The sequence below is a fragment of the Carica papaya genome, chromosome 5 (assembly GCF_054855325.1).
Source record: "Carica papaya isolate Zhongbai chromosome 5, ASM5485532v1, whole genome shotgun sequence".
NCBI lineage: Eukaryota > Viridiplantae > Streptophyta > Magnoliopsida > Brassicales > Caricaceae > Carica > Carica papaya.
Genome location: NC_142313.1, coordinates 1,709,779 through 1,727,172, shown reverse-complemented (window position 1 = coordinate 1,727,172; position 17,394 = coordinate 1,709,779). Strand labels below are relative to the sequence as shown.

The 17,394-nt window shown below is 38.2% G+C and overlaps 1 protein-coding gene across 2 annotated transcripts; it reads left to right on the top strand.

Annotated features, from left to right (window-relative positions):
• Window positions 1-858: 858 nt before the first annotated feature.
• On the top strand, window positions 859-3,667 carry LOC110821490 (uncharacterized). 2 transcript variants are annotated; one of them, XM_022051350.2, is made up of 3 exons: window positions 859-1,004; window positions 3,169-3,271; window positions 3,357-3,667. In XM_022051350.2, the coding sequence occupies exons 2-3, from the start codon at window positions 3,178-3,180 to the stop codon at window positions 3,500-3,502; spliced, it is 240 nt and encodes a 79-aa protein (XP_021907042.1). In that variant the 5' UTR covers window positions 859-1,004; window positions 3,169-3,177; the 3' UTR covers window positions 3,503-3,667. The 2 variants fall into 2 exon arrangements, with proteins under 2 accessions (XP_021907042.1, XP_088076274.1); XM_088220148.1 differs by having other exon boundaries at window positions 889-1,004; window positions 3,161-3,271.
• Window positions 3,668-17,394: the final 13,727 nt, after the last annotated feature.

Here is a 17,394-nt window from a genome sequence, read left to right as displayed (position 1 = left end):
AAACGTAAATTTTATTATTATATATATATATTATACATTAATGATAATTAATTTTTAATATTTAATTTGATTTTTTACTAACTTATTATTATAGTGACGAGATTATAATAACTAAATTGATTTATATCTCAACGAGCTTATTATATTTTTAATTTTTAAATGTGCAAAACAGAATTTAACACACTTTTATAGAGTTGTTTGTGCACTCAGCATTTACAAAGAGATGCAAAATTGTTTCTTAAAAATTTACGAATTCATAATTTATATCTTTATAGAACACAATTATCATATTATCTTTTTTAATTTACTAGAGACTAAATTATTTTTATTAATTAATATTTTATTTTTATCATGTTGACTAATACGATTTATTAAAATTTATATTTTTAGATATATAAATGATACCACATAGTATTTTCTCACTTTTTTATATATTATAAAATATTGGATTATATAAAGAGAAAATTTTAAATATTATCCACTTAAATTTAAAAATAAAAATAAAGTTAATATGATAATTATATTTGTATATACTATATAGACATTAAATTTTAAATACTATCTACTCTAATTTCAAAATATAAAAATATAATTAATATGGTACTTTACATAATATTTATTTATTTGAAATTTTAAAGTATAAAAAATAGAATTTTATTTTTAATTCACTATAAATTATACACTCTGTAATTTTAAAATATGAAAACAGAATTTATTTTTTAATTAATAATATTACATGAATAAAAATCTAATTTATTAAAGACTTTTATATAATTTAATTTAATTAAAAAACATAAAAACCCTAATAGCCAAGCCCAGTTGCCTGAACCCATTAACTACCCTTGGCCCACGTTGAAATTTAACCCTCATTTTTTCGAAATAATAAGAGGCATAAAGAAATTGAAAAACATATTTTGATTTCTTTCTAGAATCTCCCAAGGGTTTTCACCGTTGGTCGTCTTGGATATTCGTCACAGCAAGAGCTCGAAATTTTCCTCAAGCAGGTAATGGCTCGATCGGACGATTGCTTCTTCTATCTAGTAAATTCGTTTTTTGTTTTTTAATAAATTGCCAGCTGATTTAGTGATAGGTGCTGAAATCATGCATCAGATTTGATTGGTTGAGTATGTATCAGATTTGTTTTTGAGGTGGGAAACAAATTGAACGTGTATGTTCTGTTGAGAGTCCTTAATCTTCTTCACTGTTAATTATTTTGATTTAGCTTCAGTCAGCTAATCCGAAATTTTAATCTAGGATGTGTATTACTCCGGATGTGCAAGTGTGTTGGCTAGATGTTCAGTGTGCGTCTAGATGTTATAACTTGTGTTAGTTATCGATGAGTAAAGTAGTTCTGCTTGTGAGTAAATTGTTCAGTGCGTTCGGGTCTCTGATTCGTGGTTACCTCTTTTCTTCTAAGCATCATTTAGTAGGGTTCCCTTTCCGTTATTTGTTGTAGGTGTCTTGCTGCATCCTATTCACATATGATTTTGAAATGCTTCGTGGAGATCATGTGTTTGTACCACACGATATTTGAGAATGGATTCCCTGAAATACTCGAGTTTAGATGATTATGAATAGATCAAGGTCAGAATGCACGTTTTTACTTTGTCCAAGTGAGCTGCTGTAATGATCTGTTTTGGGATTGTTCAGTTCTGATTTTTGGTTTCTGTCCTTTTCTTGAATAGATTCATGCCTGTATTTCGTTTAAATCAATGAAATATTTGTTCTGTCAAGGTCACTGTGTTTTCGTAACACTTGATTTCATTTGCCATATTTTTTTGCTCAAAAGTTCTTGTTACTTTTCTGCTTACTGTTAGCGTTTGCCATATTTAGATATGAGTTCAATCGGTGAACGTGGGAGGCTGAGGAGTATTCTATAAGCTTACACATATTTGAAGTGCATGTCTGTAATGTTTCCCTGGCTCACTGATTCTTGAGCAGTTAATTTTGACCCAATTTCTAACTCGCCCTAAATCCTTAGGTATTGCATCTTGATGATTGAAAGTTATTGTGTTTGCTTTGACAATTCTTTCTGAAATTTTGTTTTAAAGCTTAGTTTTGAGCTAATTGCTTCCAAATTTGAGTTTTCTAGTTTTTCTTGTTGGTTATCATTGTGAATGAGCATTCGTCATTTTCAGATTGATTTGAATTTTCTAGTTTTGCCCAGGTGCATTATTGAGTAAAAAATGAAATGAAGGTTTTTCCCGTAAGTTTTTGTTAATTAATCCCTATGGACCGAAACCTTCAACGTTCCAATAAAACATTAAATTTCATCTCTCTCCCTTCATTCATTATGCATGCATTTGATGTGTTATTTAATCATAAGGGTAAGAAGCTGCCGTATAACACTTGTTTGTGTTTGTCATTTTCCTCATTCTGTTTTTGTATGGATGTGTTCTTAATTCATTTATTTATTACTTAACTGTGACTTATTGGACCAAGCCGAAAAAAATATATTTTTGGAATATATAAACCCCCAACAAATTGAAAGGTTGATTTTGTTTATTATTGCGGGCCAATGTCACATTGGGTTGTAGTAAGGCCAGAAGGCCATTTTAATTTTTGCTATGGATGTTACATGCACCCACTACACTTGAGTATACTTGTGTATGTCTTTAGGACCCAATAAGTATTTGCACAAAATGGTGGATGCTTAATACTTGCCAACCCTGTATATCGGTTTGCTCACCCTTTTCTGTCAGGTCAGTTCTTCTAATAGAGCCCCTACCTTAATGTAGGTTATGATTTGTTTAGCATCCTAAATGTGTGTTTTAAATAGTGGTGTTGCTACCTTAGGCAGCTTCCTATCAGCATCTAGATAGCTGGCTTCCCCTTCTGTTATTTATTTTAGGTCCTTATTTCTTAAGCAATTCAGATGAACCTGTATAAAATGAGAAAGCTCATGCCAACCAGATTGCCATTGTCATTTTGAATGTTGCATAGTTCAGTTTTCAATAGTTTCTTCACTCAGTACATATAGAAATTACTCCGAGAAAATCTCCTAGAATAACTTTTTATAGCATTTGGCTCTCAATTTTCTACTCCTAGATTTTTATTCTCAGTTTTTTTTTTACTGCGTTTTTTTTTTCAAGGTCACTGCAAATAGTTGTGTTTAGAGAATTTCTCTGTTTGATTTCACTGTCTGAGAAATGTTCTCAAGTGTTACAGTTGGACGACATGGCAACTAAGTACATTATAGGGTCTGTATTGGCATCCTTTGGTGTTGCTTATGCATGTGACAGTTTGATAGCTGACAAGAAGATATTTGGAGGTAAGACTCGCTAAAACTCTTGATTCCATGTTTCTCTCCCCTTATGCATAGTGCTGGTGCAATTATATTTTGATCTAATAACCAGGTACCACTCCAAGAACTGTCTCTAACAATGAATGGTGGGAAGAAACTGATAAGAAGTTCCAGGCTTGGCCTCGAACTGCAGGACCACCTGTTGTCATGAACCCAATTAGTCGCCAGAATTTCATCGTGAAGTCAGCTGATTCTTAAAATCCTGAGTGTTCGCTTGAACCCTTGTTGTTGATTTTGTTTCTGTTGCTGCCATATGATCTTTGATGTCTTCACTTTCTGACTTTGCTGGGGTTGCAAACCTCATTACACCTTAATAATCTTTATCAGCAGGGTCTTCTACATAATACACCATTATTCATTTTTTGTTTCGAGTACAGGGGGATTGAACCTAACTTTTAGTTGCTTCAATTGTTAAATATATCTTGAGACAAGAATTGGGTGTGCCACTTCCTGCCTTGCCGATCTAGGAAGGGAGGGATTATAGTTTAATATTTTCGGTTCAATTCTTATTTTATTCGGGTTAATTCTTATGGTTAGTGTTAATATGTAAAATCACAACGGTGGGTGTAAATTAGGCAGGAATAGAATAAGAAAAAAATGGAAGTAAATCTGATCTTTAATTAAACTGAATAAAGAAAACTGTTGTATTTGTTTGAAATGGTAAGTTGAAGTTGAGAAAACAAACAGCACCTAATTATAAGTGTACGTTTATTATCTTTTGAGTGTGTATGTATATATATGCACGTGTATATTTATGTATATATGTTTCTACATTTCAACTAAAGCAATTAAAGTCTCATTAGTTTTCTCCCCATAATATTTGTTCATTATATATATTCTGTTGTTTAATCCCATTTTCTAACATAAGCCAAAGAAATTTTGAGCTGTATGCAATTCTGGTATTCAACTCGTATATTACATAAACACATTGACAAAATAGGGATATGACAATCAACGGGTTTTAGCCCAGCAAAATTTCCGATTTTCGTTCCGGTTAAAGCTCGGTTTTCGACTATTATCTCAATCGTTAAATGGTATGCATAATTTCCTACAAATTGAGATATGATACACTGAAATTCTATCGAGTTTGAAATACGATACATTCATGTATTTACGTGTTAGAGATCTTAGAAGGGTATAATTTCCAACAAATTGAAAAAGCTGCAGGCAATTTTGTTTGATTACGGTACATGGTCCTGTAAACTAGTCGTTGGTCCCAGTATTTGGCATCATGGTTAGTCTCCAATTTCGGCTCACAAAACCTTTAGCCTCATTTAACCTATATTTATATAATTATATTTATATATTCCACATTATATTATCTACAAAAACCTAAATAGTTAAAAAAAAATTATGTTATCTTAACTATATGTTTTAGGCGCTATAAATTATAATTACAATTATTTTTTATAAATAGTAAAGTTAATTCTTAGAATTTGACACTTCTTACTGTTTAGTTTCTAATGTTTTCTTTATACAATTTGGTTTTTAACAATTTATACATTTTTTTAAAGTCTAATTTTCGCCTATTTTCTAAATTTTAAAAATATTTTTTTTAAATTTTTAAATAATTAATAATAACAATCTTTTTAACAAACATCTCATTTTATATAAACACAGAGTTGTTTTGTTTTTAATTTTTAATTTTTTATTTATTTTGAAATTTAAAATGAATTGTCTTCAAAGTTTTAAAATATAGTATAATTATTTTAAATATGTAAAGATATAAAATTAAATTAAATTTTAACTCTTGATTGTAATATCTGAACCCAAAATTTGGTCTATGATCAATTTTAACATATATAAATATATAAAAATTTATTTTTTAAAATTAATTATTTTAATTTTTGTTGAAATTATTGGAAAAAGATATGTTATGAATGAAATCGAAAATAATTTTAAAAAAAAAAGTGTAAAAATTTGCGTTCGGATGGTGTTTTTAAAGAAAAATTAAAAACAGATGGTCAAAGTGCAAATAGAAAAAAATGTATCACGTAGGACCACCCAGTCAGCAGCTCCGATGAATCGGAACACGCCGCGTGGTGAGGCACGCTAACGTTGGTGCCACGCAAGATGCCACGCGGGTGATCTGCATGCCTTGAGATCGGACGGTCCAGAATCTATCATGCGTGCATGGATAGCCCAGATTTGTTCCCCCCTTAAGCGCGATCTGTAACGGCCCCCGAAAATTCAAACGGAAATACATATAATAATTTGAGTGCAGAAGCGAAATAAAAGGTTAAGGTTAACATCCCTTACACGATAACTTAAAAGTACTAAACAAACATCACGGAATAAATTCTCTGAAAGAAATACGAGAAATGAGAAAAATAAAGGAAACTATAAAGTATCTAGCATCTACTCGCAGTCTTCTTACAGAACGGGTTCGAGAACCAGGTTCTCCTTATCTGAAATTGTTAAATAATGGGTGAACTATACTAGCCCAGTAAGGACATCACACTATATCACCGGCACAGAAGTAAAGTTTGGTAGAAAATCAAAAACAACTAATTGAGCACTAAATTTAAACCAATACATTCATTAAAAATAAAACCATTTACTCTTTTACTTACCATTGGGGAATCTGTGAAAACAACCTATAAAAATAATAACATCATACAGGGTCGTCCCCATACTCCGTCCGATATGAGAGCCAAGACATTAAATCTCAATACCGCGTTCGGTATAAGGGTGAAACGGGTCGTTCACATACCCCGTCTGGTATGAATACCAAATGACCAAGTCTCCACACCCCGTCCGGTATGAGACAACATTCACGGTAGGGTTCCCTATGAACCCGGTCCGTCCACCATCTCTCAGAATATCTAGTGAGACTGTCACCTTATATGTTTATTAGATTACATCCCTTTCCTTTTTTTCCTTAATCTCTGTTACCAAATTAAACACAATCACATAAACAATGAACATGCACCCGGTAATACAATTATATCTTAAATCCTAAAATCACACAGTAGTTAAGTAAGACAGTAATACATGTATTTAAAATCCTAAACCAGATACCATCATGCCTTTAAACTGTAAAATAAATCAACAGAAATCAACAGAGAATAATGTCTGATTTCGGGCTCCATTAGCAATCTGTAATTAATTATGCATATCTATCTAACTTGTACAAAAAACCGTATTATTATTTATTCAAACTTCACATCTATGATAGAAAATAGGGTGAGGGGTCCTTACTTGATTTGATGCCGAAAGCTAAAGGGTTACTACGCCTACGGGCGGTCCTTAGGTTTTCTGAAATTTTCTTCGAAAATTACAATGCGCTTACAGTACCTACAAATATCACAAATAAACCCAAAAATCAGTTCCAACGCCTACTCGCCCAATCTTGAAAATCTAGTACAGCGGTGATTTACCTCGGGTTGGCTTTTTTTGGCTGTTTTCGGCTGAATTCAGCCAAAATGCATCGGTTCCTGCGAGAAAACACACTTAGGGCCCTCGGTTGACCGAAAAAATATAAAAAACTGAAACTCACCAGTAGTGGGGCTCTCCGATGCGGCGACTCCCCTGGCTCACGTTGCGGTTGGGTGTTTTGCTCCGGCCAACCTATAGAGAAGGAAACGGTGATCACTACGATGGAGAAATCACATCGAATGGGAATTGAGAAGGGTCTCATCGGAGGCATTTTTTGAAACACCCCGCGACGGCGGTGCCGAACTTCAACGACATTTTTTGGCCAATTGGCCTATTCTTTCACTCTGATTTGGCCATGGGTGGGTTTGAAATCAAATTCTAAGCAAATGGTAGAATTTTTATCTCGTTTGGCAGTCAAAAATTGCTCCGGTGCGGCTGCTGTCGGCTCCCCGGCGGCTGGGTTGTCTTCTCCGGCGAGGGGCTCTGGCGGCTAGTGTTAGAGTTTGGGTGCAGATAGGGTTATTTATACCTATCTGTTTTTTATATGGGTCGTCCATCGCATTTAATATGGACCGTCCGATCGCGATTAAATAGGGAGTGAATCTGGACCGTTCATCGCGATTCAATCCAAGTTGTCCGTGTGCGATTCAATCTAGACCGTCCTTACGTGATTCAATTTGGGTTGTCCGTGCGCGATCTCAATCTGGACCATCCATGTACGCGGGAACGGGCCTCAGCCGTTCGATCGCACGTACGCGGATCGCCCACGTGGCTCCCCCTTGCTTGGCCTCCCGCGTCAGCGCCTCTGCCACCCTGCGCGTCCTGATTGGTCGGGGCTACTGACCGAGCATCTAACGTGGTGTAATTTTTCTAAATTGTATTTTGACTCCTGTTTTTCGATTTCTTATTCAAAAATACTCCCACAATCCAAATTTTTATCCCTTTTTTACCAAATTATTTTCAATTTCACCCCCATCTATTTTTCTTCATTTTTACACCAAATAAATTAAAAAATTACTTTTATTAATTTTAATTTTAATTTATTTTGGGGTGTTACATGATCGGACAGTCGATATTAAATCGCAATGGACGGTTCAAATTCATTTTCTCTTTAAGTGCGATCGGACGACCGAGATCAAATCACGATGGACGGTCCAGATTCATTTTCTCCTTAGGCGCGATCGGACGGAAGAACGAGATCGATCACAATGGACAATTCAGATCAACGCGGGATGGATATAAATACCTTGCACCACACGGGAACTCAAACCCTAGCTGCTAGACCCCGCTAGAGAAGAAAACCTAAACACTAGAGAAGGAGGCTGACAGCCGATCGTCGCCGCACCGGAGCCACTGCCGACCGTCAAAAAAGGTAAAAATTTCTCATACTCGCTCAGAATTCGATTCCAAGCACTCATGTGGCCAAATCAAAGCAAAAGAGACAACGGGTGAGCCGAAAACCGTAGGTAAAGCCCAGCAGAGCCGTTGCGGCCAAAACCCCAAAATCCCTCCGATGAGCCCCTTCCTAATTCCTGTTTCACGTAATTTTTTGATCATTGTGTTCATCATCCTTTTTTGTGCAGGTTAACCGAAGAAAGAACCTCAACCGCGAAGGAGAATCGGCGGAGCTGCCGCACTCAGAGGTCCCCTCCCTGGTAGGTTCGATTTTTTTATGATTTTTCGTCCATCCAATGCCCTTAACGTATTTTTTTATAAGGATACTACCAAAACTGCCCAAAAACCAGCCAAAAGTAGCTAGGCCAAGGCGAATCGCTGTCTTGGGCGGCAGAGTCGGCGCCGTCGTGCTGGAACCCCAAAATTAGCCATAATTTTGGATACCGATTTTAGATTTTTATGGTATTTTTAGGTACGTGATAAGTGCTTTAGATTTTGCTGGAAAAATTCAGGAAATTTGATACCTGGTAGGAAGCGTAGTAGAGTGCAATATCCCAAAATACCGATCCGGGTAAAGATCCCTTACCCTATTCTCTGTTACGACAAATTAAGGCTTAACGATGCATAATTTCTTATTTTTATGAAAAATTAAAAAATCCTAAAAATAATTACAAGAAACTAGTAGAGTTGAACCAGTTAGTTCACGATTGTTTTGATTTTCTGTTTATTTTCTTGTACTGCTCTATTGACTTTTTATTATATGGTGCATATTCTAAATTTATATTTTCTATAGGCTTGTCGATTGATATGGTTTATTCGATTATATACTATTAGCATGAATGTAGTTTAATTGATATGTGAATATAAAATGAGCTATTGGTATTGCATGATTGATTGTTATATTGATAAAAATTTGTATTGTGAAAGACTGACTGGGTACCCGAGAAAAGGTGGACGGGCTTAGTACATAGAGAATTCTACCATGAATATTACCTCAGTCAGACGGGACTGAGAAGTCCCTTACCAGTAAAGTTTGAGAGATATGGTTCACTCTCATACCGTACAAAGTATCAAGACGGTGAAATGTTTGGTGCCCATCACCGTACAGAGTATAATTACCCGGATTCCCTTTAAAAGTTAGTGAATGTCGTCCTAGGATGCTTAATTATTACTTTTAATTTATTTCTTTAATTTTTGTTTATTCTTTTAGAATGGACATTCACCTATCTATATTGGACATTCAAATTATTGTGTAAAAAATTTAAATCTGTAATAACTGGATTTTTTTTTTGTTGTAAAAAAAATGAATGATGATAATAATAATAATAATGATATATATATATATATATGTATAGAGGAGGGAGAGGGATGAGAAGGAACGGTGCAGATTGTGGGATAAGAATGGACAATTGGGATGGTTGGCAGGTGGGGTATAAATAAGATGAAGAAAAGAAAAAAAAAGGAAAAAGGGGAAAATAGGATGCAATAACTGAGATTTGGATGAAGGAAAAAAAATAATGTATTTATATGTATATATATATATATGGTAATAATAATAATATATAAATATATATATATATATATATACTTGGGAGAGGGAGAGGAGTGAATAGTGTCGTTTGGAGGATGAGATGGACTGTTAGGATAGGTGGGGTTTGTGAGAGTGGATGGACAGCTAGGATGAGTGTAGATGGTGAGATGGGATAAATGGCCAGGATGAGTAGTAGGGCGAGTATAAATAGGAGAAAGAAAAAAAAAGAGAAAAACAAAAAGAAAAACAAATGAGGAAAGAAAAGGGAGAACGGGAAAGAGAATAAAGAGGCTAGTGATAGAAGATTCGAGAAAGAGAGAGGTTGGAGAGGGAAGGAACGAGAAAAGAGAGCAGGAAAAAGAGGAAGGCGACGGTGTGAGCTACAGAGGTGCAAAAAACAATGGAGATTGGAGGTATGGTAAATTTAAATACCGAGTATAGGATGATGATGAAATGTGGAATTGTGACTGTAAATATTGAAGGAATGTCTAAATAGTTAAGGAAATGGAGTTAGGAAATAGTGATTGATTGAATGGGAGAGCGGAAAGAGATCGTGAGTGGCGGAATAGTTTGGTTGGAGTTGTGAGTGAAGAGAAAGGGAGGAAGTCGCGGGAGAAGAGATCGATAGGTACAGTGAGGTGTAGTCTAGACAGTGGAAGGAATTAGGAAAGAAAGTAGAAGAAATGAGGAATGGGAGAGTGAAGGTAAGTTTTAGTTATGGTTAGTGAAAAGAGGACGGTGAGTGAATAGGTGTAAGAGAGTCCGTGGGGAGGCGAGGTGAATTGGTATGAGTCTGAAGAAGTAGAACGAGCACGGGAGAAGGGGAGGCAAAATGCTGAAAGGGAGAGAGAGGGAGAGACGAAGTGCTGTGAGGGATTGATAATGCTAGGGAGAAGAGTGCTAGAAATCGATAAAAAAGCAAAGAGGAGGGAAGAGAAGGACTGAGAGTGGAACGGTTGGAAGTAGGATGGGTACGGGAGAATAGGAGACAAAATGCTAAAATAGAGAGATAGGGAGAGGCGAAGGGCTGTGAGAGAGTGATAATGATAGAAAGAAGAGTGCTGGAAGCCGAGAAAAACAAAGAGAAGGAAAGAGAGGAACGGGGAGTGGAATGGTTGAAAACAGTGAGTGTAGGCATGTAGGGGTGGTGTGTGAGTATTTAGATGGTTATGGAACAGTGAGTGTAGGCATGTAGGGGTTGTGTGTGTGGGTATTTGGTGTAGATGTGTATTTGTGTAAATGTGCTGTGTGTGGGTGTGTGTTATGCGGATGTGTATTGGTGTATATTCTATAAATATGGTTGTAAATTTACGAATTGCATGTGTGAGCATTATAAGGGTTAGGGAATAGTGAGTGTAGGCATGTAGGGGTTGTGTGTGTGAGTATTTGGTGTAGATGTGTATTTGTGTAAATGTACTGTATGTGGATGTGTGTGGTGTGGGTGTGTATTGTCGTATATTCTTTAAACATATTTGTAAACTTGGGAATTGCTTGACCATGTTGATGGTTTGGTAATAACTAATGTTGGAATACCCAGCGTGTGGGTTAGGTATGTGAGTATGCGTAGCATATTGAGTAGGGATGGGGTAAGGTTGCCCTAGAAGTGGTTGAGTTGAGGACGCCGATATTGGTTATCGTTACCTAAAAAGGATAAGTCAATTGTCGATAGTGGTGATGCTTGGGGGTTTCCAGATTAGTAATGGGTTGAGTCGCCGATGTTGATGACGGAAGAAAATAGTAATGGTGTGTATGGGTGGCCAGGTAGTGGTCGAGTGGTGAAAAAGTAAAGAATGGTCACCGATACTGGTGACGGATGGGGGTAACAGTGTGGGTAAGTGTCCAAGTCAGGGCCGAGGAGCTGATGTCAGGGGGTAACCACACCTAATGTTTTTGACAGTTGATTACGAAGGAAACTTGGTAGCACCATAGAATTAGAGGAGTAGTAGTAGGGATAGTGGGTAAGAAGAATGTATGACCTAGGTAGTGGGAAGGGAAAACATATAATGAGATTTTAATTGGGTTTTCATGCTATACTCGTGATTCAAATTTATTGTACTGAGTTATATGTACTCACTCTCTATTATTTACATATGATGTAGGGCTAAAGTCGGGATCGAAGTTGTCAGTTTCCGAAGCTAGCATATATAAGAAACGGAACAGGGTTTACTACTGGTAGAATTGGATACTTACATAGTTAGTAGTAATATAAATCACATGTAAAATAAGAATTTATGAAATTCGTACTCCACTGTATTGATGCACTTACGATTGAGAAGTTCTATTAGAAATTAATCAATTGGTTGCAGTATTTTCTTTTATGTATGCGATTGATTTGAAATGAGACACGAGTGTTCTATATACTAACCTATTTAAGACTACGCCACTGAAAAAAAAAACGGAACGTTACATAGGAAGAGAAGAGATGAGATTATCGAGAGAAAATTCGAGAGAGAGAGAGAGAGAGAGAAAGATAGAGAGAGCCGGAGAAGAAAGAGACGAAAAGATAGGAGTCTGTCGAGGATGGGAGAGGGAGCTGAAGAAGAAGGAGATGAGTTAAACGAGGAAGTGAGTTGTGGCAGTGTGGAGGACGATGGAGACTGGAGGTATGGTGAATTTGAATTTCAAACATAGGAATGGTAAATTTGTAATGTAAATTCAATCTTGCAAACATTGAAATGGCATCTGGCATTTGAGTTTCTACGGTGTTGTCGATACAGTGTAAGGAATTAGAGGAGGAAATAGGAGCTTGAAGGAATAGGAGAGCGAAGGAAGGATTTCAGTTACGGGAAGGTTCGATTAGGACTGTGAGTGAAGAATAGTAGAGGAATCCATGGGAGGAGAAATAAATAGGTATGGGAAGGGTGAGTCGAGAGAGAGCGATATATGTGCAGGAGAGTGAAATTTAGACGAATACCATAAGGGGAAGAAAATAAGAGATGAGCATTAGAGAGAAAGAGAGAGTGTGTGTGTGCTCTAGGCGGTCATCCGAAAAAGGGAGAGATAGGGAAACATACTAAAATCAGGTTGTAGGAGGGGAAGTGAGATGCTGAGAGGGTCTGGAAGGGGTTTTGGCATGAGAAGAGAGACGGAACGGAATGCAAGGAACGTGTTTTGGATGGAAGCATGTGGGGTTACAGGGTGATTGAGGGTGATAGAGAAAAAAGTGCAGTGAGGTGAGAGAGATAGAGGTGAGAGGATGAAGAAACACATAGTAGGGGATGGTTTGGAAGAGGTGCGGGTTTGTAGTTGGTTAATAAAGGTGTGTTGCTGGGTGAGAGAAAAAGAGATTAGGAATGTAGAATGGAGAACAGTAACAGTGGGTTTGTGTTTGCGCGTAATATAAGTGTATTTGTGTATTTAAAAGGTGTATAGAAATGTTGACTACTTACTGTAAGGACTAGAAACAAAAAAAATAAAATAAAATAAAAATAAATAAATAAATAAATTTCTAATAGGTAGGAAACGACGTCGTTTTAAAGAGGGGAAAAACGACGTCGTTTTGAAAGAAAAAAAAACGACGTCGTTTGGGATGAAGGAAAACGACGTCATTTTCGGTAGGCTAGCAAGGTATAAAGGGAGGTCGGGAAAGGGAGAAGAGAAAGAAAAAAAAAAGAAAAAAAAGAGAAAAAAGGAGGGAAAGAAGTGAGCCGAGAAGAAGAAGGGAAGGAAAGTTCCAGAAGGAGAGAGGAGAGATGAGAGAGCGGAGGGGAGCAAGAAGGGAGAGGGAAGGAGGCCGTGGACGGACGACGCGACCGGCAGAAAGAATGAAGATGGAAACGGGAGGTACGGTGAAAATTTGAGTTGTTTGGTGTGGTGAGTTTTTGTTGCAGGTTAAGGAGTCGGTAATGGCGCGACGAAGTTGAGCGGTGAAGGTAGGCAGTAAAGCGTGGGGTTATTCCGCACGTTCGCGGAGGAGACCGGGGGAAGAAATGAAAGTATGGAGGTGTTGGAGGTGTACAGGGAGCCGTGGGGGAAAAATGGGGGTGGTGCGGGTAGAACAGAGTGAGGAAGATGTGAGAGGACAATCTAGGGAACGCGGGTGGGAGAGAAACCCGAGATGACAAAATGAGGTGTGTGCGTTGGTGGAGGCATGGAGGGAGTTGCTAATAGGAGGCGATGTATTTCCCTGAAATGCACGGTGGTAAGGGCATGTGTATGGAGTGAGACGGTGCAAGCCGAGAGGTTAACCGCCCTAGGTAGGCAAAAGTGTAGAGGAAACGGGAGGAGGTAGAAGGATATGGGAAGTGGTACGTAGGGGGCGGTAAGAGAGGGAAGGGGAAGGTACGATAGAGGGGAATAGGAATCAGGATTTGAGGGGGTTCGGATGAGAAAAGAGGGGTAATATGAACAGTAGGGGTTAGTAAGTTAGAGAAGGGGGGGGGGGGGGGGAGGGGGCGAATAGTGTAGAGCACTTGGGATTAGCATGGTGTAAGGGTAGATGGGAGCGTGCGGTTTAGGATGGGAGAGTTGGAGCACGTTGGTGGGGGGTGGTGTGAGCCGCCGATGTTGGTGGCGTGAGGAGGTGATATGTGTGTGTGTGTGGCCTAACAAGGTCGAGAGGTGTAGGAGAGTGTATGAGTCACCGGTGTTAGTGACGGGAGGTGGAAATGCTTGTGTGTGTGCGTGGCCCAACGAGGTCGAGAGTTGGAGGAGTGAGTATGAGTCGCCGATATTGGTGACGCGAGATGATGGTACTTGTGTGTGTGTGTGGCCTCTTTAGGTCGAGAGGTGGAGGAGTGAGTATGAGTCGCCGATGTTGGTGACGCGAGATGATGGTACTTGTGTGTGTGCGTGGCCTATTTAGGTCGAGAGGTGGAGGAGTGGATATGAGTCGCCGATATTGATGACGTGGAATGAAGGTGTTTGTGTGTGTGTGTGGCCTCATGAGGTCGGGTGATGGGGGGAGAGAGTATGAGTCGCCGATGTTGGTGACGTGAGCTAATGGATGGTTGTTGTGTGGGTGTGGCTGCTTGGTCGTACTGTTTCCTTGGGGTAGGACCTTGATGATTAGTGTAGGGAGGGGGGTTATGAGTTGTTTTGGGTTGGGTAGGATAAATGCATATAGACATTTCTGAAAATTCTTGTCACTGCATACTGCACCTACAACTTGATTTTTATCGTATTGAGTTATGTGAACTCACTTCTCATCATTCACAGGTGGAGTAAGAACGGAGTCGGGATCCGAGCGGCTGGTAACGGAACCCCGTCGGTAGTGCCATAAGGCACAAGTTTTGTTTGTGATTTAAAGTAGTTTTGAAAATGTGTCTTAGTTTGGGTATTGAACTTCTAGAAATGTTTGATAATGTGTTACTATGTGTTGTAGAGGTAGAGATGTATGTACAATTGATTTGGAGCAATGAATGTGGACAAGTTTCTCTTATGCATGGTTGGAATGATATGGGATTTGTGTGTTGAGTCGTATGAGTGCTTTATCTTATACCATTAGAAGGAAAAAAAAAACGGGGTGTTACACTTACAAATGTGGTAAATTGAATTTAACTTGTATGTTTGTTAAATATGCTTATATATGTGGTACTTGAGTATGATTGTAGAGATGGTATATTATTGGTTGTGATATTGGCTTAGAATTGGGACATCTATATTGGTTATCATTGCTTAAAAGGGTAAGTCGGTTGCTGATACTGGTGACGCCTGGGAGCTGCCAGACTAGTAACAAGTTGAGTCGCCGATATTAGTGATGGAAGGAAATAGTAACGGTGTGTGTGAGTGGCCAACTTGGGGTCGAATGGTGAGAAAAAAGGGTTATATGGGAGTAACAATGTGAGTGAGTGGTCGGGTTAGGGCCGATGGGACAGGTACCTTGGTAATATAGGGAGGGATTCAGTGTGGTGATTACACATAGCAGATATAATGCCCAAATTTATTTAATTTTAAATTAAATTAATAATAAATATATTTTTTAATTTTTTAATTTTAATTTAGTGTAAAAATGAAAGAAATATGATGGAGGATAAAATTGAAAATAATTTTAGAAAAAAATGGTGAAAATTTAGGTTCTGAGGATATTTTTGAAAGAAAATCAGAAACTTAGGGTTAAAATATAATTTAAAAAAGTTTTACCACGTAGGATACTCGGTCAGTAGCCCTGACGAACCAAGATGCGTCGTGTGGCAACGGACGTTGACGCGGTGCCATACAGCCGATCTGCGTGCCCACGATCAAACGACCCAGATCAGTTCCCGGACACACTGACGGCCTAGATGCGTTCCCTCCCTAAATGCGATCGGACGGCCAGATTTAAACACGATCAGACGGTCCATATTAGATCGCAGTGAACGGTCAAGATTAGATCGCGATGAATGGCCTAGATCCACTCCTTATTTAATCACGATTGGACGGTCCATATCAAACGCGATAGACGACCCAGATTAAATGAGAATGGATATAAATAACCATCTTCACACCAAATCCTAACTCTAGCCGCCTGACGCCCTTGCTGGAGAAGGAGACCCAGCCACCGAAAAGGAGAATACCACCACCCACCGTTGCATCGGAGCCTTTTCTGACCGCTAAAAGAGGTAAAAAATTTCTCCTTTACTCGGAATTCAATTCTAAACACCCCCATGGCCAAATCGAAGCAAAAAGACTGGCTGATTGGCTTTAAAACCGCGGGCAAAGCCCGGTGGCGCTGCCGCAGAGAATTTCACAAAATGCCTTCGATGAGGCCATTCCCGATTCCCGTTTGACATAATTTTTTCACCATTTTGATCACTGTTTCCTTTTCTACATGTTGACTAGAGCAAAACATCCAACCGCAACGTGAGCCAAAGGAGTCGCCGCACCGGAGAGCCCCGCCGTCAGTGAGTTTTGGTTTTTTGTATTTTTTTCAGCCAATCGAGGCCCCTTAACGTGTTTTCTTGCAGGGATCGATGTAAAATCAGCCGAATTCGACTGTAAACAATCGACCCGAGGCAGACTGCCGCTGCAGGCGGTGGCGCCGTCGCCAAAGCTCGGCAAAGCTGCCATGCCGGAATTTCAAAATTGGCCAAAATTGGACCCTGAGGCTGATTTTGGATTTTTCGGGACATTTTTAGGTACTTATAGTGCGTTTTGATTCCCAAAAAAAAAATTCAGGGAACCCGGGGACCGCCAATAGGCGCAGTCAACAGTTTAGCCTTTCGGACATCAAATTGAGTAAGAATTTCTCACCATATCCTCTGTTATAAAATTAAAGTTTAATTTTAAGTAATATGGTATTTCGTGAAACTTAAAAAATATCTATAATTAATTACGGGTTATTAATGGAGGCAGAACCGAAAATTATTCTCTATTGATTTATGTTGATTTATTTTACAGTTTAAATTATTATAGTATCTGATTTATCAATTTTATGATTTGAATGCATGTATTGCTGCCTTACGTAACTACTGTTAAATTAAGAGACCGAGATATGATTGCATTCCTTGATGCATGTTTATTTATTTATGTGATTATGGTTGATTTGAAAAATGGAGACTAAAGAAAAATGGAAAATTTGTATGATTAAGTGAATGGATGGAACGACAATCTTACTGGATATCCTGAGAGATGGTGGACGGACCAGGTACAATAAAAAATCCTACCGTGAATGTTGTCTCATACCGAACATGGTATCGGGACTTGATAATTTGGCGTTCATACCGAACAGAGTATGAGACGACCCGTTTCACCATCATACCGGACAGAGTATTAAAGTTTAGTAGTTTGGTACTCATATCGGACGGGGTATAGGGACGACCCTTTAATTGAGAATGTTGAAGAAAATGGTTCACGTGTAGCGGGAACA

What these genes read in the sequence shown, in the direction of transcription:
- LOC110821490 (XM_022051350.2), top strand. Translation starts at nt 3,178, where the DNA reads ATGGCAACTAAGTACATTATAGGGTCTGTATTGGCATCCTTTGGTGTT. An exon ending in TGACAAGAAGATATTTGGAG is followed by an intron (nt 3,272 to 3,356) that starts GTAAGACTCGCT and finishes TCTAATAACCAG; the next exon opens with GTACCACTCCAAGAACTGTC.